Raw genomic sequence first — 27,182 nt, 5'->3', positions numbered from 1 at the left:
CTGTATCAGGACCTGAAAGTTCCACCTAACAGCTTCCATTTCTTCATTCATTTCTCCTCTCTGATCATCTTCTTGAGATACTTTCCTCCAGCACAGATGATCAAATAATAGATATGCAGGTTTTACAAGTGGCCCAGATGACTGGGACAGTCTAACAGGCATCCCAGACCCAGGGATTATGGAAATAGGCTAATGCCTATTAGAGAGAAAATGTAATTTTTTCTTTCAGAGAAGATGTATTTTAGAAAGGAAATCTACAGGAGTAAAAGTCAACACATTCAGTTTCTTAGGCAGCCATGGATTATTTTTCCCAGCTTCATCAACACTGTTGGCAAGGAAAATAAGGCGTCCATGCTAGGGCTTTTGGAATACAATGTCACCTGTCAGAAGTGTTCATGGAGCACACGTGACTTGGATATACTATGTATGTGCCACGGACATGAAAATAGTATGAGTCATTTTCTGTGCACAAATCACAACACTGTTGCACTCTCTTTCAGTGCCCACTAATAACTAAATTTAATACTGAAGGCAAACAGCCTTCAGTATAGTCTTACCACTATACCATCCTTGTCTCAGAACAGCAAATCAAAAAAACTCTCTGGTTTCTGATTCAGAATCATAGAACCACAGAATAGTTAGGGTTGGAAAGGACCTCAAGATCATCCAGTTCCAACCCTCCTGCCATGGGCAGGGACATCTCACACTAAAGCATGCTGCACGGCTTCGTCCAGCCTGGCCTTGAACACCGCCAGGGATGAAGCATTCACAACCTCCCTGGGCAACCCATTCCAGTGCCTCACCACCCTAACAGGAAAGAATTTCTTCCTTATATCCAATCTAAACTTCCCCTGTTTAAGTTTTAAACTCATTACCCTTTCTCCTATCACTACAGTCCCTAATGAAGAGTCCCTCCACAGCATCCCTATAGGCCCCCTTCAGATACTGGAACGCTGCTATGGGGTCTCCACGCAGCCTTCTCTTCTCCAGGATGAACAGTCCCAAATTTCTCAGCCTATCTTCATACGAAGGGTGCTCCAGTCCCCTGATCATCCTCGTGGCCCTCCTCTGGACTTGTTCAAACAGTTCCATGTCCTTTTTATGTTGAGGACACCAGAACTGCACACAATACAGCTGAGTTCACACAAGAGCAGAGTAGAGGGGCAGGGTCACCTCCTTCAATCTTTGGATTCATCAGGTCCCATGGACTTGTGTACATTCAGATTTTTAAGATGGTCTTGAACCAGATCCTCTCCTACAGTGGGCCCAAGGTCTTCATTCTCACAGTCCCTGTGTCTGCCTTCCAAGACTTGGGTGGTGCGGTCAGAGCCTTTGCCAGTGAAGACCGAGGCAAAGAAGTCATTCAGAACCTCAGCCTTCTCCAAATACTGTGTAGCCAGTTCTCCCAACAGCTCCCTCAGGGGGCCTATGTTGTCCCTAGTCTGTTTTTTGTTTGCTACGTACCTGTAGAATCCCTTCCTGTTATCCTTAACATCCCTAGCCAAGTTTAATTCTAACTGGGCATTAGCCTTCCTAACCTGGTCCCTAGCTTCCTGGACAACATCCCTATATTCTTCCCAGGCCGCCTGTCCTTGCTTGCACCTTTTATAAGCCTCTTTTTTCCTTTGAATTTTTCTCAGCAGCTCCTTATCCATCCTGGCCCTCAACCAACATTCTTGGGCCCCCCTGCCCTCTAGGGCTATATCCCATGGAACCTTACTAAGCAGGTTCCCAAAGAGGCCGAAGTCTGCTCTCTTGAAATCCAGGGCAGTGAGCTTGCTGCAAGCTCTTCTCACTGTCCTGAGGATCTCGAATTTGACCATCTCGTGGTCACTGCATCCAAGGCTGTCCTGGAGTACCACATTCTCAACAAGCCCTTCCCTGTTGGGAAGCATGAGGTCAAGCATGGCACCTCTCCTAGTCGGCTCCTCTATTACTTGAAGAAGGAAGTTGTCTTCCACATAATTGAGGAACCTCCTGGATTGCTTGTGCCAGGCCGTACCGTCGCTCCAACAGATGTCAGGGTGGTTGAAGTCCCCCATGAGAACAAGGGCCTGTGAGCGTGAGGCTTTTCCTATCTGTCTATAGAGTGCTTCATCCACAGGTTCCTCTTGTTCAGGCGGTCTGTCACAGATCCCCTCAGTAATGTCTAACATAGGTGTTTTCCCTTTAACCCTGACCCACAAACTCTCTGTTAACTGATTACCTGTCCCCAGACAGAGTTCCATACTCTCCAGCCTATCCCTAGCATAAAGGGCAACTCCCCCTCCCCGCCTGCCGGGCCTGTCTTTCCTAAAGAGCCTGTAACCTTCCATTCCAACACTCCAGTCATAGGAGCCATCCCACCATGTTTCTGTGATACCTATTATATCATACCCCTGTAGATGTGCACACATCTCTAATTCCTCTTGTTTGTTCCCCATGCTGCGGACGTTTGTATAAAGGCATGTAAGCCGAGCTCCAAATGAAGCCAGCTCATTGGCTGGAGTGTCTCGAATATCACTACATTGCTCCGAGCATTTATTATAGGTGCTGCAACTGACTGGGTGTGTTGGGATGGAATGATGTCCCCCTCCCTCAACACACACAGTTTAAAGCATCCTTGACAAGTCTGGCAAGCCTCCTACCAAAATCACTCTCCCCCTTGGAGTAGCTCCACCAGCCACCAGTAGACTTGGCCTACAAACTTGGGTCCCGTGTTCAAGACACCCAAATCCCTGACTATGACACACCCTTTTAACCATTTATTAACCTTTCCAATTCTCCTGGCCTTTTTGGGGTCCTCCCCTGTACCCTGGAGAATTGACAAAAAGACTATCTGAGCTCCAGAGCCCCTAACCACCTCTCCCAGGGCTCTGTAGTCCTTCTTTATGTTCCCCAGGCTACTACTATGTATATCCCTAGCACCCACATGTACCACTAGAAGTGGGTAATAGTCCATGGGACTTACTAGAGCACTTTAGAGGACTTTACTGTGCGTCAGTTTGACACTGATCCTTGGACTGCTCACCACAGACTCAAGGGGCTATCCCAGTAAAAAGCAATTCATACATATTCTGCCTTGAAATTAACATCGGCACCAGGCTGTCACATATGCCAAAGCCACAGCACAAGCAATACCTATTAAAATTCTTGGTGATCACCTAAGCTACTCTTAACTTTGCACAGGCCAACTGCCCTGCTCTCATCCTCTGACAAACTCTCTCTACGAAAATAAATACAGCTAACCACACAGCTGAATGGCACATTGCCCTTCCTTCCCTTGTTTAACAAAATCAAATATGCTGAACAAAATTCTCAAAATACAATCTTATAGGAAGTAGCAACATTCTATTTTTCCTTACGCTATTTGCTGTTGCTGTGACATGAGCCATAAGGTGCCTTTAATTTCTTTCCCTCCATGCTGTCTTCACTGATATTTCTCCTTAAGTATGGGTTGCCATTAAATTCAAATAGTCCAACCCTACATCTTACTAAAGTGGAAGCAAATGAGATGACAACATTTTAAGAGTAAAAGCTTTCTCCCCTAATAGTTTCAATATTCTTTTATGTCAGAAGGTGAAGCATTAAAGTAATTTTAACCTGTATTTTATTTCCTCAATTCATCTATTTCACTTGTTTCTACCTGCCTTTACCAATTAAGTTCACTAGAAAATGCCTTATAACCTGCAATTCCTTATCTATATGCTATATAGATACATATAGATATACACTGTATAGATAGTGCTTTATCTAAGCAGTCCTTTCAGTTTAAACTTAAGTATACTGTACCACACTAGAAATTATTTCAAAATAACAGCCTGTCTCTTCTACATATAATTACTGTACAATCATGGCAGAGCAAAACAGAATTACTGTGAGCATTTGTGATCTTCTTTATATAGACCTTCTTCACTAGGTCTACATTAAGCAAGAAAAAATATCAGCACGTCACCAAATATAACGATCACTAAAAAGACCTTAATAATCCTCTCCTCAAAAATAAAACCAACACCTTTTCTAATTATGGAGTAGGGAGAGAATGGTAAGATAGGAGAATGGTTCATCATAGCAGAGAGTAATTTGACGTTTATAAAAAAAAAAAAAAAAAAACCCAGAAAAAAAAACCAAACCAAGACAAGCCACGAGATCCAACTATAGTGTTAAAGCACAAACAAGTATACAATAAGTTAGTTGCTGTAATTACTGAAAAAAACAAGGCTTTCTGAACAGATGAGGTACATTATTACTTAAAATATTTGTATCACACTGAAAACTTTTCACATGATTAGAACTCTAAATAGCAGGAACAGAATAAATCTATATCAAGACAAAACAGACTAAATACTTCTAGTGTTACTAGGCAGTCTGTTAAAATAATAACAGCATAGTAAACAAAAAACAAACCAGATAAGAGTACTGAAACTAAAAATAAATTAAAAAAAAATAAAAAAAAAAATTAAATGGTGGGAGTGCAGTTCTGCATCCGTGACAGCCTTAATCTTACGGTGAGTCCTTGAGTCCTACCTCACCCAAAATAGCTTACCTGATGACAAACCTCGTCTTGATCCACAGGGAATGTGCATCGAAATGCAAGAAAAATCACTAAAATTATACGTAAGTGTAGGAGAAACAGTGAAATGGAGGTTTCAGTATTTCAAACCACCTCCACAGGAAAAAGTGGGCAGATTCTAAATTTTTATTCCTCAGCAATCTTCCAGCCTTCCTTACATTCACACTGCTTCAAAAACTGGTCTCTTTCCGTGTTTGAACAACTACTATTAGCAGACTGTCAGCTAAGAGCACGTTAGCTCCCGATCAAGTCACAGTACCATCGCTAAAAGCCAGAACACTTCCGAGTTGAAAACAAACCCCACTTAGTTTACAGGCTTCTATTCACTAGCGAGGCATGGACACTAGCGAACAGCCCACGGTGCTGCTCTCTTCGGAAGGGTATGCCTGCCTTTTCTCCCACGCAGCTCTGCACGATTTGCAGAAATTCCCTATCAAATTTCGGAAGTTTACTTCACTTCTTCCCCCCACACACACCTCCCCCCGCCTTTTTACTGTAAAGCTCCCTCTTTGCTCTTGCAGCCTACTAAAATAGTCAGGGGCTACTGATGACACCCTGCCAGTATGCGGTTCCTTGCTGCCACTTGCCAGTCCCTCTGATGTCCCTAGCCCCGCTCTTTTGGCTTCTGGGTCTGGGTTTGTTCCTCGGGTGTGAAGACATACATATTTTGTTCCACTTTTTACTGAGAAGTTTCCATTTAGCTCCCCGTAATTCACCGCTGCACCCTTGCCACTTTGGCTGACCCCACCCCGGCTCCATCTCTGCCAGTCAGGAGACGAGAGGACGTGCCACCCTCAGGCCTCGGCAGGGCGCCGGTTGGCGCGGCCGCTGCCCTCTTCTCGGTGACAGCGGGGCCGGCGCCGCGGCTGGCGACGGGCCCGTCCTCCCGCGGAGACGAGACGCGGCCGACGCCGCCCGAAAGGACTGGCCTTCCGCAGGGTGAGCTCCACGGCCGGCCGGGCCGGGCCGGGCAGGCGCCGCGCTAGCGCAGCGCTTTCCGCCGCCGTTTGTCTCCCGTCTCTTCCCGTTCGCCGGAGCAGCTGCTGCTGCTGCGCAACCCCTTCCCCGCCCGCCCGCCCGCTCGCTCGCCCCAGCGGCGTCGCCTCCTCTCAGCCTCGCAAAGCGCGGCCCGGTGAGCTGAACCCGGTCAGGGTCGGGGCGGGAGGGCGGAGGGAGGCGGCGCCGCAGCCCGTTGGGCCGAGCCGGGCCCTGGGCTGTGCGGGCCGCCGAGCCGCCGGCGCTGGGTGCGCGGGCTGAGCGCGGAGGTGCGGGCACCTGCCCGGAGCTGGGGGTCGGCGGGGCTGCCCGTCCCAGGCGTGCATGAGGGGGCGCCGGAGTGCGGCGGCGGCGGCCCCGACTTCTCAGAGTTAACTTCGTGGTGTCGCCGCCGGTGGTCGGCACCCGAAACGCCCCGGGAGCCTGGGGAGCCCAGCCGAGCCCTCTCTGTGCCACCCTGGGGCGGCTGCCGCGCCCCCCACGGCCTCCTCACGACCAGCAGGAGCCCCGGCCCGAAGTTGGTCGGTGCCCGGCCGGGGCAGCTGCGGCGGCTGTGCAGCCTGGTGGCTTGCGATCGGTAGCTCACGTTACGCCGGGACGCGGGCGTAGTATTCCTGCCTCTGTCGTTCTTCGTTCCGTGCTACAGCTAATGTTTGTTCATGCAAGAGCGTGAAACGGACAGTGCTGGTCTGCAGCATCTCATGGAAGAAGGACATTACGAGCTGATCCTTGGTTTTCTGTTGACCTCTTAGGTCTGTTCCCCGTCAAAGAAATTGTTTCAATGTCTGGTAGACCTGTTGACTTCAGCAGCATGCAGTAGGATTTTTTAACAGGTTAATATGTTGCATTTATTAACTGCCTTTATCTTAACTGCCTTTTAATTATTTAGGCTACTCTTGCTACAAGAGAAAGTGTATCATACATTGGCCATTCTTTCTCATCAGCCAGTGGGCCGTGATAGGGGAGCTGTTCACACAACAATAGCTGAACTGGTAGGGCAGTTCATAGTTGCACAGGGGCTGGCACAGCAGCAGGTGGCACAGCTCATGTGCATCTTGCTGCCTTGCTCCTCTGACAGCCTGGAAACAGTTCTTTAAACTTTCTTTTCTGTCTTCCCATCTGAATCCTACTTTATTGAGAAACACTGATGAAGTATGCATTTAAAAGTGTCTCTTAAGGAATAAACACTTAGGAGATCACACAATAGCAGCAAGGATGTGTTTGTAGCAGAATGCCTTTCATGATTATTTCTCTTCCTAGCAAAGTGTCAGTCTCTGCCTTTCTGGGAGCAGGAACTTCTGGTATGGACACCTGTTGGCTAGGACAGCTCATCTAGCTTCTGTCATGTCATCCTCCTTCAAAGGTGCCACTCACCTAATGTTTTTTCAAGACTCTTGGTAACTAATGCTCAAGTGTCTGTGCCCTTATTTCTCATGACCTAATTATTGTTGTTGTCTCCATGCCTGCAGTATTCTGAAAGGATCACAGGTGACTTTTGAACAAAAAGGCATTGAGAATCACTGTGCAACTGTACCTTTTTTTTTTCTTTTTTTTTTTTTTTTCTTTTTCAATTTATGCATTTGGGGATTAAGGGCAAGCCAGCTGAAAAATTCTAGGCCAGGTTGTCGATAGAAATTTAGGGGTTTGTATTTAGTTCTTAATTTTGAACTTTTGAGATTTTTTTCTTGGGGCTTTACTTCATGTTTTCCTGCAGTTTTTTTTTTTGAAGCAGAAATGGGCAAAGCTTAACGCGTTGTACAATTCACATTGTATAAGGAACTTAAATATAAATACCAAAGAGGACTTCTTGCTAGTGAGAAGATGCTAGAAAGTGTCCCGTTCAAGGAGTGATGAATAAACAGGAAGCTGATCAGCTTCATACCATTTCTCTGCTGCTTGTCTGCTGCTTGATCCTTCACCTATTTTTCTGTTGTTTTCTTTGTGAATAGTTCCACTAGCTTTCTGTGGTGTTGCTTGTGTGTTTTCCAGACAGAATGAGAGGAGGGGGAAAATGCAGTTCCTGTTTCCTCTTCCCTCAACATGTTGACGAGCATGTATGAATGTGAAAATCTTACGAATCTCATGCTAAAATTCCTTAACAATTTTTTGCTGTTGGGAGTTGTTATTTAATATTCCAGTTTCCTGCCCTTATAAATATAAGAAACAACATTTTCAAACGGATCCAGTGAATTTTTTATTACTTTTCACCATAGTGAGGCATTCTGAATTCTTTTTTACCCTTGAAAATTTATATGAACAGTCTAGTGTGCTCCCTAGACAGGTAAAACTTTGAGTTCTGCATCCAGATTTAAACACTGCTATGAAAGAATAGCTGACCTATTTGAAGAGTTCACTAAATAGCAGTGACAGCTGGAGATCAAGAAACTGTGACTGGTGAAGAAAGAGAGAAAGAAGTGGATTTATTTAGCATCTTCATCTCCACCATTTATAAGACTCTTTTTTTCCTCTAAGTTTCCTGAGCAGCAAATAATCCATCCATGGAGACCTCCTGGCCCTCCTGCTGCACTTCCTTCTAGTCAGAATGCAACACTCCTGAGCTTGTAGGAGGTGATCCTTGAATATCAACCAACAGTCTTGGGCCCCCCGGCCCTCTAGGGCTATATCCCATGGAACCTTACTAAGCAGGTTCCTGAGGAGGCCAAAGTCTGCTCTCTTGAAGTCCAGGGCAGTGAGCTTGCTGCACACTCTTCTCACTGTCCTGAGGATCTCAAACTCAACCATCTCATGATCGCTGTATCCAAGGCTGCCCTGGAGCGTCACATTTCCAACCAGCCCTTTCCTGTTGGTGAGCACAAGGTCAAGCGTGGCACCTCTCGTTGTAGGCTCCTGTTTTACTTGCAGAAGGAAGTTGTCTTCCACACAACCGAGGAACCTCCTGGATTGCTTGTGCTAGGCTGTACTGTCCCTCCAACAGATATTTGGCCTCTTCAGGGACCTGCTTAGTACGGCTCCATTGGATATAGCCCTAGAGGGCAGGGGGGCCCAAGACTGTTGGTTGATATTCAAGGCTCACGTCATACAAACTCAGGAGTGTTATGTCCCGACTAGAAGGAAGTGCAGCAGGAGGGCCAGGAGGCCTCCATGGATGAGTATGTTGCTGCTGAGGAAACTTAGAGGGAAAAAAGAGGCTTATAAAAGGCGGAGCAAGGATAGGCAGCCTGGGAAATATACAGGGATGTTGTCCATGAAGCTACAGAAGTTAGGAAACCTAAGGTCCAGTTAGAATTAAATTTGGCTAGAGATGTGAAAGATCACAGGAAGGGATTCTATAGGTACATAGCTGTTGTGGTTTAAACCAATCCACACAGCTCGTCCACTCACCCCCCTCCCCAACCCTCCCCGCTCCCAGAGGGATGGGGAGGAGAATCGAGAGAATGTAACTCCCACGGGTTGAGATAAGAACAGCCCAGTAACTAAGGTATAACACAAACCACTGCTGCTACCACCAATGATAATATTGATAAGAGAAAATAACAAGAGAATACGATACCACCGCCGAACAAGTTTGACCCCTCCAAAGAGAGAGTGTGCCCTTCTGGGTAACTCCCAGTTACCTCCCTGGGCATGACGTGCTGTGGTATGGAATACCTCTTTGGCTAGTTTGGGTCAGGTGTCCTGTCTCTGCTTCCTCCCAGCCTCTCCTTGTCCCCGGCAGAGCATGAGACTCACGAAGTCCTTGGCCAGAATAAACATTACTTAACAACAATTAAAAACAATCGGTGATATCAGCTCTCTGCCCAGGCTGGAAGTCAAAACACAGAGCTTGCACCGGTTAACGAAGAAGGAGCAAAATGGCTCCTGGTAAACCCAGGACAATAGCAAATAAAAGACAGACTACAGGCTATGTGAGCCCTCTCCGGAAGCTGTCAGGAGAACTGGCTACCCTGGATTTGGACAAGGCTGAGGTTCTTAATGACATCTGTGCCTTGGTCTTCACTGGCAAATGCTCCTACCACACCACCCAAGTCTTGGAAGATGACAGGGATTGCGAGAAGGAAGGCGTTGGGCCCACTGTAGGAGAGGATCAGGTTCGAGACCATCTTCAAAATCTGAATGTACAAAAGTCCATGGGTCCTCATAAAATGTATCCACGGGTCCTGAAGGAGCTGGCGAATGAAATTGCTAAGCCACTGGCCATCGTATTTAAAAAATTATGGCAGTCAGGTGAAGTTCCCGACGACTGGAAAAAGGGAAATATAACCCCCATTTTCAAGAAGGGGAAAATGGATGACCCGGGGAACTACAGACCAGTCAGTCTCACCTCTGTGCCTGCAAAATCCTGGAGCAGATTCTCCTGGATGGCATGCTAAGGCACAGGAAAACAACAAGGTGCTTGGTGACAGCCAGCATGGCTTCACAAAGGGGAAATCCTGCCTGACCAATTTGCTGGCCTTCTATGATGGGGCTACAGAACTCATGGACAGGGGTAGAACATTTGATGTCATCTACCTGGACTTGTGCAAAGCGTTTGACACTGTCCTGCATGACGTCCTTGTCTCTAAATTGGAGAGACATCAATTTGATGTATGGACCAATCAGCGGATAAAGAACTGGCTGGATGGCCGCACGCAAAGAGTTGTGGTCAATGGTTCAATTCCAGCTGGAGACCAGTTACAAGTGGTGTCCCTCAGGTATTGGCATTGGGACAGGTCTTGTTCAACATCTTTGTCAGTGACATGGACAGTGGGATTGAGTGCGCCCTCAGCAAGTTTGTCGATGACACCAATCTGTGTGGTTCAGTTGATATGCTGGAGGGAAGGAATGCCATCCAGAGGGACCTTGACGCGATTGTGAGGGGGGCTGATGCCAACTTCATGAAGTTCAACAAAGCCAAGTGCATCCTACACCTGGGTGGGAGCAATCCCAGGCACAGCTACAGGTTGGGCAGAGGAGAGATTCAGGGCAGCCCTTTGGAGAAGGACTTGGAGTGTTGGTCGATGAGAAAGTGAATATGAGCTGGCTGCAGTGTGAGCCAAGAAAGCCTGGGCTGCATCAAAAGGAGCGTGATCAGCAGGTCAAAGGAGGTGATCCTGCCCCTCTACTCTGCTCTCGTGAGACCTCACTTGGAGTATTGTGTGCGGTTTTGGTGTCTTCAACATAAAAAGGACATGGAACTCTTGGAATAAGTCCAGAGAAGGGCCTTGAGGATGATCAGGGGACTGGAGAACCTCCTGTATGAAGACAGGCTGAGAAAGTTGGGGCTGTTCAGCCTGGAGAAGAGAAGGCTGTGTGGAGACCCCATAGCAGCCTTCCAGTATCTGAAGGGGGCCTATAAGGATGCTGGGGAGGGACTTTTCATTAGGGATTATGGTGCTAGGACAAGGGGTAACAGCTGCAACTTAAGCAGGGTAAGTTTAGCTTGGATATAAGGAAGAAGTTCTTTCCTGTTAGGGTAGTGAGGCACTGGAATGGGTTGCCTAAGAAGCTGTGAATACTCCATCCCTGGTGGTGTTCAAGGCCAGGTTGGATAGAGCCTTGGGTGACATGGTTTAGTGTGAGGTGTCCCTGCCCATGGCAGGGGGCGTTGGAACTAGATGATCTTGAGGTCCTTTCCAACCCTAGCTTTTCTATGATTCTGTTATTCTGTGTTATGTGTAGAAACCTGTGCCATGTGTTAAGAGTGCATTTGTAGCTTTTCTTTCTATGTAAGAGCTGCAAAAGACATATACATGCAAACCTACAGGAATTTTCCTTTTTAAATTCTACTAAGCCAGAGGAACACTTCAGCTTACTGTGGTATAGTCTTTAAAAGTATTTGCATTTTGATGGCTTTTTTGTTGGTTTTTTTTTTTTTTTTAATGAGTTCACTAATAGCATTCTTTGTTACACAAAATACAACCTATGCTGTGCAGGTTATTATTATTATATATAAGTTTCTGTCAGGAAAGTGTATTTTAAAATTAAAGATGCATGCAGAAATATGAAGGTCATTTTCAAGTGTATAAGTATAGAAAAAAGAGCTTTTATTTTGCTGTACAACTGTGTTTACTTGCTAAATGTAATTCAGTTGAGAGGGATGTTTACATCACTTCAAATGCCAATGATCTTTAGACAGCCTTTGTTTGAATGACTTGAACCTTGTCTTTTAAATATAGGAAGCGCTTTTATCTGTCAGTCCTTTATCTTTTGGTTCAGAGGTCTATCACTAACAGTTTTATACCCCACTCCAGTATTAGCCCCAAATGAAGCAGCTGTTCAACAGATAGCAAAACAGCTTTTTCTATAGCAATAGCATAAGGGGAACGGAACATATACAGAAGCTTAAATATATACTATTTGAATACACATACAGCATATAAAATATGAAAGATGTATAGCACTAACTGTAGTACATTTCAAGAATATATTTTAATCGTTGGGGATTTGGCTGTACCTGAAAAGCACATCTGAGCTAGCTTTATGTAAAGTCTTTCAGTCCTTCCTGGTTGGTGTTAGATTTGAAGTTCTTGCTGAGCTATAATAAGATTAAATTCATTCTAGCAGCGTATTACGAAATTTTGAACAATAAATTAATTAGAACAGCTTTAAAATGTTTGAGTGATAAAAACAAATTCATAACTGGTAATAATTTTTCAATACCCTGTGATGTCTAATGCCTCATTTATCACAGCAAAGTGATACACACAGCCTGTAAAAATCTTTAAGAGCCTGAATTTACTTGGAAAAAAAAGAGGTCATTCATAGAGAGGTCCAGGATTTTTATACATTACACTTTTGAAATGTGTCTGATACAGAAGGTAGCAGTGCTGACACAGAGAGATTAATAAAACTTTAGAGAGATTCTGATTTAGTTAAGGCATTTGAATCATCACATTTTTGTCAGAAACAAGACAGGTTTCCAGTGTAAATTCTGCCTTTTCTGTGATTGTCTCTTCTGTGCTATTTTGCTTGGCCACCTTAAATTAAAATACGCTAATGGAATCTTAAAAGAAATGATAGAAATTACTTTATGGGCATATTCTGGGAAAACTGGAATTGTCTTATCTAAACAGTGAGGAAGTTTGTGGGTTTCATTTTTTGTTTGGGGTGTGTGTTTTTAAATTTGGTCGTGTTGTTGTTACCGCTTAGTAATGTATGCAGCCTCTTTTCATTTTTGCTATTTAAGATGTCTAGGTGACATGCTATACAAGATCAGAGAATGTTTGTAAATAATGCCTCCTTTATACAGAAGAGGCTATTGATAGACTTCTAGCTCACAAAAAGAAACCATGTGTGGTTTCAACAGGTGACAGAATTGAATGTTTTGTATGTGTGTCATTGCAGGTAACTATACAGAACTGAAGAATCACAAGTTGAAATGAGTAACCAAGAGGCTGATGTTCTACGTTGCTGGAGATGTAGAAAATGTGTAGCAAATTCTGTTTGCCTTGAAAAATCTCATGAAAAAGAACCATCTAATGTGAGTATAGCATATGGAGGGAGTTTGTAACATTTTCCAATGTCATTGATTTTAAATAAAGGGGAAGAATTAGACTTGCCCTCAGTTATTAATTAATGTACTGTGAAGATAAGTACTAAAATATGGAAAATTCCATAGTGTGTATGTAAGCAGCAGTGCTACAGAAGCCAAGCAAGCAGTAATCACCTTTTTGTTCTGCAATAGGAAGGCTGGTATTCATGACTCATTTGACTACTACATTGTGTGGAGTATATAGTGTTACCATTTTTCATATGAGAATGGGTTCTTGTTTTGACAGTTTTAATGAAGTAATTTTTTGTTTTAATAGCTATTAATAGAGAAGTCTCTTTTTCTAAGGGGTGTTTTAAATACAGACACTGATTTCTACTGTGGTAGTTGAGTGTGCATTGAGAGTTTCCTACATCAGAAACTTTTGCTCTTCATTTTGAAAAAGTAGGGGATAGTCTGCGCAAAAATACCTCAGATTAGCCTGCCCCAAGGGGGGAGAATGTTGTGCAAACCTAAAACACCACTTAGTAATTTACATTATTCTGTTAATTTATTAAAATGAAGAGAAAAGTAATCACAGGGAATAAAACAATGACAGAGTATTTCCTCTGCTTTATAATGGCAGTTAGTAATCATAAAGAGTTAGGGTCTTTCCAAATATGCCAAAAGACTGTGCTTTCATCGCATGATCTTGAATCAAAGCAAAAAAGCAAATAGAAGGGAAGTTTTATTAATGTTTTTCTTAACACACTAGAAATGTAACACCATTCTTTTTGGCACTGGAGGATGGTATAAACAATAGAGGTAGAAGCAAAGTTGTTATTTTTTAGATCCAGATATAATTAGTATTGTTATTATTATTTTAATCACTCTTCTTACAGAGCTTGAGGTTCTGTAATAACTTTCATACTTGGGAGTCTTTATTTTGTGCATCGTTTGAAGCAGCTTTGGGGAGTATGGGAGGGAAATGTCAACTTCTTTTGCGGAAAAGACGTAGTGAAAAGAAGATTTCTGTGCCCCATGGTGGAGCTCTTAGTTATCAGTGGAGATCCGCCATCACTGTGCACAAGACTGAAGCATGTCTTTCCCTAATTATGTAGATAGCAGATAAAAAAATGTAATTTAGTTCTACTTCCCAGGACACTGGGAGGCAAATTGTACTATGATGAGAAATGTTTTAAGAATGTTACGTTTCCGTGATGAATTTTAGACCTTTAGTCAAAGACATAGCTGAAATATGAGTAAAAGAGAAAAATCTTAAAACAGACCTTAAAACCAATTGTTGAAGTTACGAATGCAGTATAAGCACTTCAAATCAGAATTACATCCAAGATGAAGTACAGGTACTGACCAAAGACAGAAGGAAGATGGTAGCATAGACATGGCAAACAGGTCTATCTGTCTGCTGTCATTACTTGGAGAATTTCTAAAAGCTTCTGTCTTCTGTGTATAGCCCCACTTTCAATTTTTAGCATAATGAACTTTTATTCCTATGAGTTTCATAATATAGGAGTCAGTGATTTTCCATATTCATAAATTTTAACAACAGATTTTAAGACCTTCTCACCATAGTTTTCTTATCTTTTTAGCCATCTTCATAACTTTACTGACATTCTAAATGATATTAAAAGATTTAATTACAGTTGTATCACTTCTGTGCTAAAAAGCAGTTAGGTAATTTGTTTTTATTTTAGGATCAATTAATGAAATGCTACAGTTCTTAAGATTTTATTTTCAGTTAGTCAGATCATCGCAGTTAAAAATCAAAAGGTACCAAGAGTCCCTGATTTCTCTGCTAGTTACTCTAACAAGCATTAGAAAAATAATTTAAAATATTTTTGGCATAGTTGTGTGGTACTGAAAACAGTCTTCATATAAACTAGAACTTAAATTCTCCTTTCTTTACCTGAAAATTGTGCCAGCTGATAGTGCTTCTGAAATAAATTTCTGAATATACTTGGGAGATCATAAGTTGCATACTTTCTTGCAAATAAAACAAAACCACCTCCAAACGCCTCCATCTCCACAGTGAAGTCTGTCCAGTACCCTTAGATTCAGAAATAGAGAAACATTGACAGCGTTTACCTGATTTTTAGCTTAAGGAATGCACTAACATCTTTGAGTTCTGTCATTTGTTAATATTTACTGAATTTAGGAAACTGACTCCTGGGTATATTTAGACAAAAAAAAAAAAAAAAAGCAAGCTTAAATAAATGTTGAATATCAGTACAATAATTCTTTCTTTTTTAATAGACATCTCAACCTTCATCTGCTGCTCAGGAGACTTGCAACGTATGGCATGTGAACTTAGAAGCTATTCCAGAGTGGGTGAAATGTGTTATTGAAAAGGTAGATAATCTTTTACTTGTCTCTTTATAATCCCAAATGTGAAATAAGTAAGAGAAACAAATTTCAAGAGCACTTTTCTTCCAAGGTCCACATGTTTTACAGAGACCCTCTAACTGAGGGAGCTCTTGGTAACTTCTGTCATTACCATTTACAGAGGCTTTTTCTTTGATCTTACATGTTGGGGTTTTTTTTTTATGTAGGCACAAAGCCTATATGTGATAAATTCTGTTCCTGCCCATTTATAAATGGATGTATTTCAGTTTGTCCAAACAACTGTTGCAGGCACTTCTGCAACAGTTCCAGTGCTTAAAATTATGTTATTATCTAGGCTTTGGGTTTTGGTTTGTCTTGGTCATCATATCTTGCAGTACTGGCACATATGTTGACAGTGATAGTAAGAAGCATGTTTCTCCATAAAACTGCACTGGCGGTTTGTTAAGATTGCAATTGCTGGAATATGATGTGAAGTCTTTTATATTTAGTGTATTATTTTGTCACATCAATAGGAAGCAAATTAAAAGGTCTGATGACAAGCCAGTGTCACTGCTTTTGAGTTTTAACTCCCCATTTGAAATGACAAACCATCCCACAACTTTCCTGTTATACTGTTGCTTGGATTAAGTATTTTCTTTGGTTTAAGTCTACAAGTTAATGTTGTTGAATACATATAATAAGCAGAAACAGTGCTTGTCCTTTGCACTACAGTTTTTCTCAGATGAATCTTTGAACATTCTGCTTAAACTTCAGTGTCTAAGTTTTATTATATTCCAAGTAACTTCAATCTGAGCAAATGTACCCTGAAAATGTGAAAGAAAAAAACATGATTGTAAACCTAAACATTCCAAAATCAGGAAGATTTGTTTCATCTTTCCTCATTGTATTGCTCTCTGTTTTATTTTGTTAAACATTAATTAATTTTAAAATTACTCATCTCTTCAATAGTGCATGACAATAGTGTATCTGTTTCACAAACATTAATCTTGGTGGTGTGTGTGAAAATTAGGAGTGATGAAGTAATTTCCTCACTTTACAGAACCACCTGATCTTGAATGCCTGATCATAGGAATGGAGGTTTTTACAGTACTTTGCATATTACATTATTTCACTAATACTGGATTCAATATTTATAGTAATGCTATTCTTTTCCCCTTTAGCTGTAAATGGCCAGCCTTCTGCTTTTGAAAGCCTAGAGGGTCAGGTTGGAGACCTGGGAAATACAGAACATGTAGACTGGTCACGAAAGGCTTAATTGCTCAAGATTGCAGAGGAGCAGTGCTCCACTGGTGGCAGAGGCAGAGAATGCAATTCTGTGTGAATATCTTCAATCTTAGTGTTCATTTTGTGCTTTAATATCCTGGGAATTCTTGCGTCATTCACTTCTGACTTCTCTGGAAGAATCCTGTGGGTTTATGAACAAATGTGTGGGGTTTTTAAACAGTTCTGACTTATCCCCAGATCTCCTGGGCTCTGAATAATTTTGTGATCATGTGTTATTTTCTCTCTCATGACTCCTGAATCAAAGGCTAAATCATTTTACATAAGCACAAAGTCTATTTGCAGGCTGTAAAAACCCACTGTTTCCCAGCCAGTTCTTTTTTGCCATCTGTCCCTGTTCTTAACCAGCCTCATTCGGTTTCATGCACACATTAGTATAGATAACCTTCAATAATCACAAATATTTGGGTAGTGATGCTAGTGACCTTTATTTGCCTACATTTTCTTTTTTCCATCACTCTTCACTTGTATGAGCTTCTTTGGCTAACCCATCTCAGTTTTGACTCTTTATGCAGTCCATCAGTAAATCTGTGTACCCTCAGCTCCTTTTCGTATCTTGCTGATTTTCCCCATACCACCTCCTCCAGTAGTAGGCTGTTACTTCTTTTACTGAGTCAACGCTTCATCAGTCCATTGCCAAACTCATGCTAAATCAGTCCTGGACTCCCTTGTACGGCACCTCATCTCCCAGTTTCTCTGCACATACGACATAGAGATGTCCTTTTTCTTCCTACCATCTATTGAATTCCCAGTTTTGCCAGGCTTCTAGCTTTCTTCCCAAACCTTCATGAATCACTCTTCCTCTCCGTTTGGAGATCCAGGTTTCTGTTCCGTAGTGCCAGAAAGACACGTTAGCAGCACTAGAGAGGGCTTTCTCTGAATTTTAGTGCCTATCCCATGACACCTGGATGTGGAGTGTAGGAGACTTACAGTAACTCTGAACCATCTTAATTCTTCTTTGAAAATGGCATATGCGTAGATTGGTCAGCCTTCTAAACTGAGAGTGACTGTGCATGTTCAAGGAATTTTCAGGGATTTGAAAGCCTTTGGACATATGTCAACCGAGATATTTTTTTCTCTAGGTTAAAAACATATCCAGATTTAAACAGAATCTTGTAAGTGCAGTGAAAGGCACATCTTTGAAGCTTTGTGATGTTTTGCAATATTAACTCACAAGGGAGGAGTATGTTTCTCAAAGAACTGTTTTCAAAACTTTTCTAGCGTTGTATATGAAAAATAATCTTTTTTCTGCACAAGTTTGTTGGGGTTTTTTTTCTGAAACTGCAAAATTGATCCTACTGAAACTTTCTGAAGCTTTCAGTCAGACAACCATCAGCCATAGAATCATCTTCTCAAACTACCTTGAAAGACATCTGCAACTGAAAGCAATGCTTTACCTAGAAATGTGCAGCTTCTGTATTCATGGCTCAGCCTCACTTTAGGCACACTATCGAATAATATGTGACCGGAGTTGATAATGTTGTTTCTCATATAGGCTTTGATCCTATGAACACTTGCATAACTTTAATCCTCAAAAATGTTTCTGCTGAGAGATGAATATATTTACTGAAAATAGTAATAAGTGTGCTAATATGTAGGAGTTTGTAGATCTTTGATACGTATTTTCTTTTGAAAAGTGCCTTTAAGATTTAAATGAAATTCACAGAATAACAGATAATGAAAATAACTGTCTCCTTATAGGCATTGTATTAAGGATTTGGCATAGTATTTGTACACACAGATTATGTTGTAATAATACATACACCAAAATGCAAATGCCATTTCAAGCTTTTGTAAACAAAGCAAAAAGCTGTATTCTTTTTGTAAGAAAACTCCTTCCACTATACTTAGTATGCAAGAAATGTATCAACATTCAGAAGACTCAGCTGAGAAACTGTGCTTGCCAATTCCAGATTAACATGGTAAATTGATTTTACTGCTTTAAATGAGCTAATGTTTTCATTAGTATTGCAGCATTATTCTATCTATGGACAATTTTAAAACATATTTCAAAGCCCCTACTTTTTGAAATGTGTGTTCTAGAGTTCTTAGAGTAAGTTATCACTGCAGCAAGCAGAGTTTCGACCAAAGCATTATTTACGGGGGGTTTGCTTTCTGCTGTGAAGTCTCGTTTGTTATGTTTGAAAACCAAAGAGTAAACCCTTTATTAATGGAGCAAATTAACTCTAGTAATGATTTCTTAATTATTTGTTTGCCATGAACGTTTCTGATGTATTTTTTTTTCTTATCAATAGGCACAATGGACAATTGGAAAGCTGCACTGCCCGTTCTGTGAAGCGCGTTTAGGGGGCTTTAACTTTGTTTGCAACAAAAAATGTTCCTGTGGACAGTTAGTAAATATACACTTCTGCAAAAGTCGGACTGACTATCAGCCAGCTTTCTCTACTAAATCGGCAAAATCACCAGGGAAACACTTACCTCTCCTCAAAATTCACTCCGGCTTTAGCAAGGATGCCTGCCATGAAGTGGTAACTGCAACTTTGGAAATCAAAAATCAAGGGCTTTCATGCATGGCCAGGAATAATAATAGTACTGGCAGATTAACAGAAGCACTTTGTCTAGAAGTAAGAGCTCCCAGTTTTGAGAGAAGTAAAACATTTCCTTTAAATCAAGAGAGAATTAATTCTGCTTCCTATCCTACAAATGATGCATGCACCGTAAAACCTTTTCACAGAAGATCACATAGTTTGGATTTAAGTATCAGAGAGAGACTTGTTTTGTCACCTGCATTATATGAAATAATTCACCATAGCCAAAACAAAAATCCACCTGTTTACACACGAAGTGGCTTGCAGTTAGAGTCCAATAGGAAAGATGTTCGTCCTTTGAAGGACCTGTCTAGTTCCAGTGCTGACAAATTACAAAAAAGGTTTCAAGTTACTTCCTTTACCACATTACTACATAAAGAAACAGAAAGTGAGTGTGATTTTGAAGCTCCTGGACAATCTTCTGGAAATGCCATTGCTGATGGGTCACCTTTTGTGATGAATCTTTCTTCACCTACAAGTGCTGTGGAAGAGGAACAGTACATCACATCTGTTGATTTCGTGCAGCCTACAAGTATTTCTTTCAACCGAAGGCTGAGTAAGAGAGAAAGAAACAAGTTGAAAAGCTTGAGAAGAAAACAAAGAAGGAGAGAACGGTGGCTACAGAAGCAAGTAGGTGTTTAAAAGTAATTATGAGACTTTTTTTGCAAATTTAGCCTTGCATTTGTAATACTTTTTTTTTATGCTGTCCCTTAATACAGCTTAGCATGGTGCTGCCTAGAGTTGTGTCCTACAGACAAGGATTTATTCCGTCTTCCTAGATGTAGTTTTTCTAATTCAAACCAGCATAGCTTTTTCTGTTAAAATCAAAGCTTGGTGGGTAGATATAACTAGTTTCTATTGGTCTTCGTATTGGTTTGTGATGTAATAATAAATTTGAAGTGGAAAATAATAGGTTAAAGTTTATTCAGTGTTTAATAGACTTGCAGTCCTTTTTCTTCAGTGTTCTCACAACCCTCCTGTAAAAATGTGTGTTTTGTTACAGCAGTACTTAAAATAGGAAGCTGATCTGTGCTACTGTGTAACCATGATTTCCAGCATACTTCCCACATAGGCTTAAGCAATCAGATAGTACTAAGAAAATAAAGTATAAACCTCTCAGTGGGTGGAGTGAAAGAGTTTTGAAAAATGACAATGCGAAGTATTTAATTTAAGGGCTCTTTTGAGAAGTACTTCAGTGTAGCAGAACCCTAATGTGAGGTGAATCTCTTCTAAGCTCTCTCTGTTAAAGGCACAGTACATCTCATTTTTATGTTTAAATGAAGCTTTTTGGGAGGCAGTCCAAGAGAACAGGCTTGTTCAGACTTTGCAATTTCTTTGTAAATGCATATGCTATGACTCTGTTCATTTTGTAATGTGGTAACTTTTATCTGTCAGACGTTTTTTCTGTCTTGCAGTAAGCGAAAAAGTGCCCGTAAATGTTGTATTGTGGCAGAATGCACTCTTATTGCTGAGCTGAAGTGTATAAACCTTGCATTTTAAGTAGGAGCAATAAGCCTCTGATCTGCAGTTGCCTCCAGAGGCCTACCCTGATGCAGGGTCTGTGGTGAAGAGCGGGACTGGGCTAGCCTGCTAACAGCAGAGGGACCCAAGCTTCCGCTTTCTCTTCCACAAGGGAAAGCTCTTAATGCCTGAGCTGGATGCTTGCATTTTACGTGTGTGTGCGCACAACCGTTTCTGTTTATGGGGTTTTTTTAGGTTTCTGGTATATTGCTAGGGTGTGTTAATAACTACTTATACCTAAGAATTGCAAGTACTAATAATGATTCTTGCTATTGCTGCCATGGCCAAGAAGATGAAGCATTTATTTTATAAATTCCTTTCTGTATATGTCTTGTTTTATGTTTGTATTGTTTGATAATATCTGGAGCTTATAATAATTTTGTGACAGATCTCTCTTGCTTCTGTTCCAAGGTTATATTGATTACTATTCCAGGAAAATATTTATGAACAGCCTATAATTATAGAAATTCTGTATGCTTCTTTCTTATATAATCTGTGTTATAATTTTTCAGGAAGCCCACGGAGAACCTGGGCTGTAACTATTTATGAGGCTTGCTGTCCCACAGCTAAGACAATGACCTGTTTATGGAGGCAGGTTGCAGTGGTGTGCAGTTAGGTGCATGCCAGAATTCCAGTGTGGATTCTTATTACATAGATAGAGTGAAGAGCAGACTAAGTTGCAGTTTTAAGTAAGATGACTTGTGGCAGATAAAAATCAAAGTTCAACATTTGTATGAACAACAATACAAGAATACTTTCGTATTTATGAGGTTTACTATGTATTATGACAAGGACCACATCAAATGCACAAGGAGAGAGTTTGAGGTGAGACTTTATATAAGAAAAGAATGTATTTTTATAAATTTTGTAGGATTTTGTGCCCCAGGTCTGTAGTCCTTTATTTCTACAAATTGTTACTGACTCAGGGTCAAGATTTTGAGTAAGTTTTATATTCCTAGTTGGTTCTCATGGTACTAAACTCTCTTGAATACATATAAACTAAGGTAGATGGAAGGCTGTTTGCGTGGAGATGTAAGTAGAGTGCAGGGCTTGGTTCTTCAATTTTTTATTTCCTTTTTTTTTTTTTTTGAGAAAAAAAAAATCCTAACAACTGGGAGAATTAAAGCGCTCCATCTTTTTTTTTTTTTTTTTTTTGAGAACTGTTTCTTCATGCTTTGTAGTGGTCAATCTAGGAATGTTTCTCATCCATGACCCCCCTTTAAATTTTACAGTATCCAGTTTCTAAGCACTTATTTTTCCTCATGTCTGTATTTGGAGAAAATAATGCTGTCTGAAAAGAATTTATTTTCTTTAAATTTCTTCAGGTATTTTAATTAGAGGCAGTTGCTGAATAGTAGAAGTCACTCTATGCATAAAAAGAGAAGTCACACAAGCAGTATAGCTTTCATAAGACCTTACTGTTTCTTAAGTTGATGAATAATGTGTTATTTTAGTAGGAAATAGCAAAACGGAAGTAGCAAATTACTGAAATAAATTATTATGTGTACTATGCAAAGTACTAAAGAGATGTTATATGGTAAGCGCATTTCAGAATTAAATGTAAGGAAAGGTAGCATCCACTGTCACAGCTGAAGAAGTTGGCAGTCTCTTGGCATATGAACATCTTTTGCATATCTAAAGTACTAACTTATACCAATATGGTAAATAAGACAAAAGTTTTCTGTGTTTTGATGTAACATCCTTATGGCTGGAAAGCTGTAACAACATTTTTTTTTTTTTTCAAGCCAGCTATTGCCAAGATTTTATTTGTACAGTGCTTTTTCTGATATCATGTGCTTCCCTAGTGTTTTTTATCAACACCTGAATTAAAACAATTACACATCAGAAGGGAAGGGTTTCTTTTGTAGATGACTTAGCTAAAAACATCCTTGACATTTAATTAAATTTAGAATTATGGGGATGGAATGTATGAAGGTTATTTCTTTTTTAATTTGCTTTGAAGCACATATCATCTTTTTGTGAAGATGCTAGAAATTTGTCACTTCACGTTATTAGTAATTTGCAGTCCATTTTCTAACTAAAATCGTTTCACCTTTCATTTGAGCATTAGATTGATGTGTTGTTTCTAGGCACTGGAGACTGGAGCATGAACAAGAAAATGGACATAGTGAACATGAAGAAAAGAAACATTCTAGTTGAGTAGTGATCTCACACTTTCGAAAATGCCATCAGTCCGAAAGAAATGTATGCATCTTCATTAAGTAAGGTTTCCTCACCATAGTCTTTTTAAAAGAAATCCAACAGTTTAATCCAAAAGGTTAATCAAATCTTTATCTTTTGTTGAAATATTTTAAGTGATCTTATTTTCATCTTTTGTACACCTCATTTTCTTCTATGTACAAATCGAGGAGAGCTTTCACTACTTTTACTAACCAATTTTGTATGTTTAGTAAAAGTGTGTAGGGTCAAATATTTGATGTTATGAACACTTACTCAAAGAAATAAATCATTTGATTCTTCTCTCAGCTTCTAATGGCATTATGTATTTCATTTATCTTTAGTTCAGTAGCTTTTAAAAGCTATTGTGAGTTTTGATTGTAATTTAAACTTTTTGCTAAGTGCACTAATACTGTGTCAGAAGCAAATTGCAAATAGCCAGCAGCTTGAGAACTAAAATGTGATCCTAGCTAAGGGAGACTGAGAGGAGGCACTGGTGAAGAAAGGTGATTCTCATTTTTCCATAAAGGCAAAAAAAGTTTAGTTAAAGGTTTGTTAAAAGCTCTACAGAAATTGAAGAAATGTTTAACAAAAAATTGGAGTAAGAAAAAACAATTCCATGGACTTTTTAAAAAAGTAAGATTAGAAGATTCAAATAGATCTAGTTTAGAATATCTCCGCTTCCATTTGCAGATTTAAATTAGTATGTCACAGGAAGAGGAGAGCTAGAGTTACAGTGCAACTCTGAAATGTGCTTTACTGGAAAAACAGAGCTCCAACTGTATGCTTACTCCACTGTTATTCTTGTCACATTAGTTTTCATGCAAAGCAATCTCCACAGGTTAAGAAAATAAGTCCTAGAAAAATATTTAATTCATAAGAAATAGAGGAAAGAACATTCATTAAAATATGAAAAAAATATGAAAAAGAGCTTGACTGCAGACATGGTGAAGGAATAAAAACATTAAATAGTGAAAGAAACCATGCAATGTGGAATGTTACATCAATAGGCTCCCTGAATTGGAAAGAACAGGTGATTTTGGAGCATTTTGACTGTTTTCCAGTCTGATATAGCAGAAGGTTTGTTGCTAAAAATAATTGTGTATATGATTAGAATGAAACATAACACCTAAGATTCTTGAAAAAAAAGATAAAAACTGGATGCCAGTCATTCATAAGGAAACAAACTTATACTCTTTGGTTTGTGTGTTTTCTCTGTATTTTTTACCCTTTTTGTTCATTTCAGCCACAATTTATGGTGTTTTATCTTTCAATAACTAATATTTAGAAAACTTCAGGAAGGTAAGTAAAAAGTCTCAAATGTGGGAAATGCTGTACATGAACTTTGCAAAAGAAAAAAAATACCAGTCATAAAGAAAATACTGTAGAAACCAAGCCCCATGGTAGCAGACCTGCTAGACCTAACAGCATGTCCACAGCTTATCCTGTTAAGTAGTGTACTCCCCTTGATGTGGGTCCAGAATCCAGACTGAACTGAGAATGTTAATTACATTACAGTAAAGAGGAATACTGATTTTGGTATACTAGCAAACTCAATTTTGGTTTTGTGCATTAGAAAAAACACTGAACAGAAAGAGATTTTTTTTCTGGATGCTCCAATCTCTTCTATAAGGAACTACTAAACTGAAAAGCAGAACACCATTTTTGTAGTTGCTGTGGCAATATGTTGTTTCCCTCTGCAGCACAGCACAACAGACCAATCTGGTTTCTAATAGTAAGCTGGTTTAGGAGGATTTAAATAATGCATCAGAATTACTACAAGATGAATCTTTCTGGATTGAAAACTTAATCTATGGAACATAACCATATTTAGAACGGTATTAACCACTGTGTGGATGTCTGCCTTTCTTTTGTTCTAAAAGTATCCCAGCTCCCTTTGGCTTAGTTGTACATGTAGCATTGACTAGTATATCGAAACTATTTTTATACTGATGTGCGAGCAGTACTGAATTTTGGAGACATATGCTGAAAAGTACAGCATGCAACCCATTGCAGTGGGGACAGAATGTGGTGAAGATCCCCTGGGATTCAGTTGATCCGCTATTAGTAAAATATAATCTTACTTCTTAATGGAGAGCCGTAGTAGTAGGTGGTTGTTCAGCCAGAGTGCTGAGACGGGCTCACAGCTTTGTCTGCATGTTCTCTAGATAGAACTTCTGTAAAACCTGTCTTGGGAAGCAGTGGAAGATCTTACTGAATTCTGGCTCTACCTGTACATTGTATGAATTCTGTTTCACTTTATCTGCACCACTATCTATACCACCTCCAGCTACAAAGATGTATTTTTTTCTTGCTTCTAACACAGATTTTGTTCATCATTTCGAATCTCAACAAATCCAGGGATCTGGTTAGATGAGATTTATAGTATTTGTTTATCTAAGTTTCTCTACCTAATCTCTCTGTCCTCTTGGCAGCAGTTTGTCTCTTTTTGCCTTTCTATGCACTATAGATGGTACCATATCAAGAGGTTTTGCACAAATGCAATTGCTATTTTGAAGTCTCGTGTGCATTTTCTCATCATCTTACGTTCAATTTCTTATTTGTGCTTTCAGGCAAGGTTTTTTCCTACTTGTCTTCCATCAGTGTTCTGTCATTTTTCAAATATGGGTGTGAATGTTTTGTGAAAAATGGACTTGCTGTGTATTTGCATGTAGTATGCTTTTTATTTTCATTTCTTGCAGGTAGAGTTCAATTACCCACGTAATTCTTCATGAAAATCAGGCAGAAAGTGGGATATTGAGCACAATGGAAGAACACAGTTCTTACACCTCAAAGTGGATACCATAAAAAGATGTTTGTCAGTATTTTCCTAGCCATTAGATAATGTATGAAATGCGCATTAAAAGGGTACATTTTGCTGCCAGAGGTATTGACACATCTGCTGTAGGAACACTCAACTAGTAAACTATTTTTTTACTCACTTTGCTCTATGTTTCTAAAAAAGAGGGAAATTAAGATTTATTAGTAAAAAGCAAATAGTGGCCATTTCTGTGGTTTATCCAAGAACATCCTCTGTATATTCCTATGATCTTGAGAATTTCTCTAAGGAACCTCCTCTGTAGTGTAGAGCAATAATGTTGAACTTTCTTGGTTTTATGAAATTTTTGTCTTTAGTATCAAATGTAGTCGAAAAACCACGGTGCTTTGTAAAAATTGTGTTTCAGCAAAAGCCTGTGCTGAATGGCAAACTTCTTCTTAATGCAAACAGCTTACCTTTCCTGGTTTAGGGCCTGCTGGTACAAGATTCATCTTCTATGGGAAGAAGCTCAGTGGAGCCTGTGGAAGCTCACTAGCAGTTCAAGGTATCTACTGCTTTACAGGATGGTCCTTTTGACAAGATTGCTAACAAAGCTAGATTTTTGGCACAAGACAGCAAAAAGTATGATACTTGTACTATCATGAATCATATCCCCTTCTGCAGGGCTCCTGTTAGCGACTTTGTTTAGGCTGTCTGAAGAATGCTGGCTTGTCAGAATGGTGGACTGGAATGTTGGATTTGTGACTGAACTAGAACTTTTCAGGAATTACGCTTTTGCCAGGGAGCATCAGCAGGGAAGGTACATGACTCACCACACCAGTGATACACTATTGCAACATGGTTTTATGAATGACTTTCTGGGCAGTTTACACAATTGTTTATTCACAACACCATTACAGTCAGAAACACATGGCAGTGACAAAATACGCCAGTATTTTAATTATCTTTTAGCGTAAATGGCAGAGTGAGTAGGCAATGTAGGCAGTCGTTTCATGTTATAGTGGCTGAAAAGGAATCCACATACAATTCTGGCCACAAGTGTCTGCTTCTCTTGTCTCATCTGACTACACAGTGCTCCAATTCAGAGAAGACAAAAAAAAAAAAAAACAAAAGGCAAAAACTAGAGTTCTCTGTTGATTCTTCTGACACATCAGCTCATGCTGAGTCAGCAGGTTGTTGCAGCCAGCATAAGATTATAGTTGGAACTGTGCATTGGAGGTAAAGAAATGTTAGCTGATAGATCAGCTGAGCTGTAATGTGAAAGGAGGGCTTTATACGTAGCATTTTTGCTAATTATTAGTTTCATATTCTAACAATGCTTCTAGAAAATGTGCTGATGTTAGTGTTCTGTTTGTTTGCAGTCATACTGTTTCTTATTAGCAAATCATCTTCACTTGATGGACGTTTCTCATGATGGCTATAACAGTGTAGTTATTGTCAGTGGAAATAAGTGTATGAGACATTATCTGAAATTGATTTGCTGTGAATGGAATTAAGTTGAGGGCTAGTACATAGTCACAGTGTATTGATACCCTGACTCTATAATGTGAATAT

General features: G+C 40.2%; 1 protein-coding gene across 4 annotated transcripts in view; it reads left to right on the top strand.

Moving 5' to 3' along the window:
* Positions 1 to 5,362: 5,362 nt before the first annotated feature.
* The window catches only part of RNF180 (ring finger protein 180), a 72,672-nt gene continuing 50,852 nt past the window's right edge, over positions 5,363 to 27,182 (top strand). Inside the window, exons 1-4 of one of the 4 annotated variants that reach the window (XM_065663019.1) lie at positions 5,363 to 5,491; positions 12,833 to 12,968; positions 15,231 to 15,326; positions 18,857 to 19,780. In XM_065663019.1, coding sequence (XP_065519091.1) covers positions 12,867 to 12,968; positions 15,231 to 15,326; positions 18,857 to 19,780 — 1,122 coding nt within the window. In that variant the 5' untranslated portion in view covers positions 5,363 to 5,491; positions 12,833 to 12,866. Of the gene's footprint in view, positions 5,492 to 5,646; positions 5,685 to 6,915; positions 6,946 to 12,792; positions 12,969 to 15,230; positions 15,327 to 18,856; positions 19,781 to 27,182 lie in introns of those variants that run through there. The other 3 variants (XM_065663018.1, XM_065663020.1, XM_065663021.1) reach the window with 3 other exon arrangements.

Source organism: Lathamus discolor, chromosome Z, assembly GCF_037157495.1.
Source record: "Lathamus discolor isolate bLatDis1 chromosome Z, bLatDis1.hap1, whole genome shotgun sequence".
In the NCBI taxonomy this organism is placed as follows: Eukaryota; Metazoa; Chordata; class Aves; order Psittaciformes; family Psittacidae; genus Lathamus; species Lathamus discolor.
Note: the sequence above shows the minus strand (reverse complement) of the source record. Positions and strands in the feature narration are given on the sequence as shown.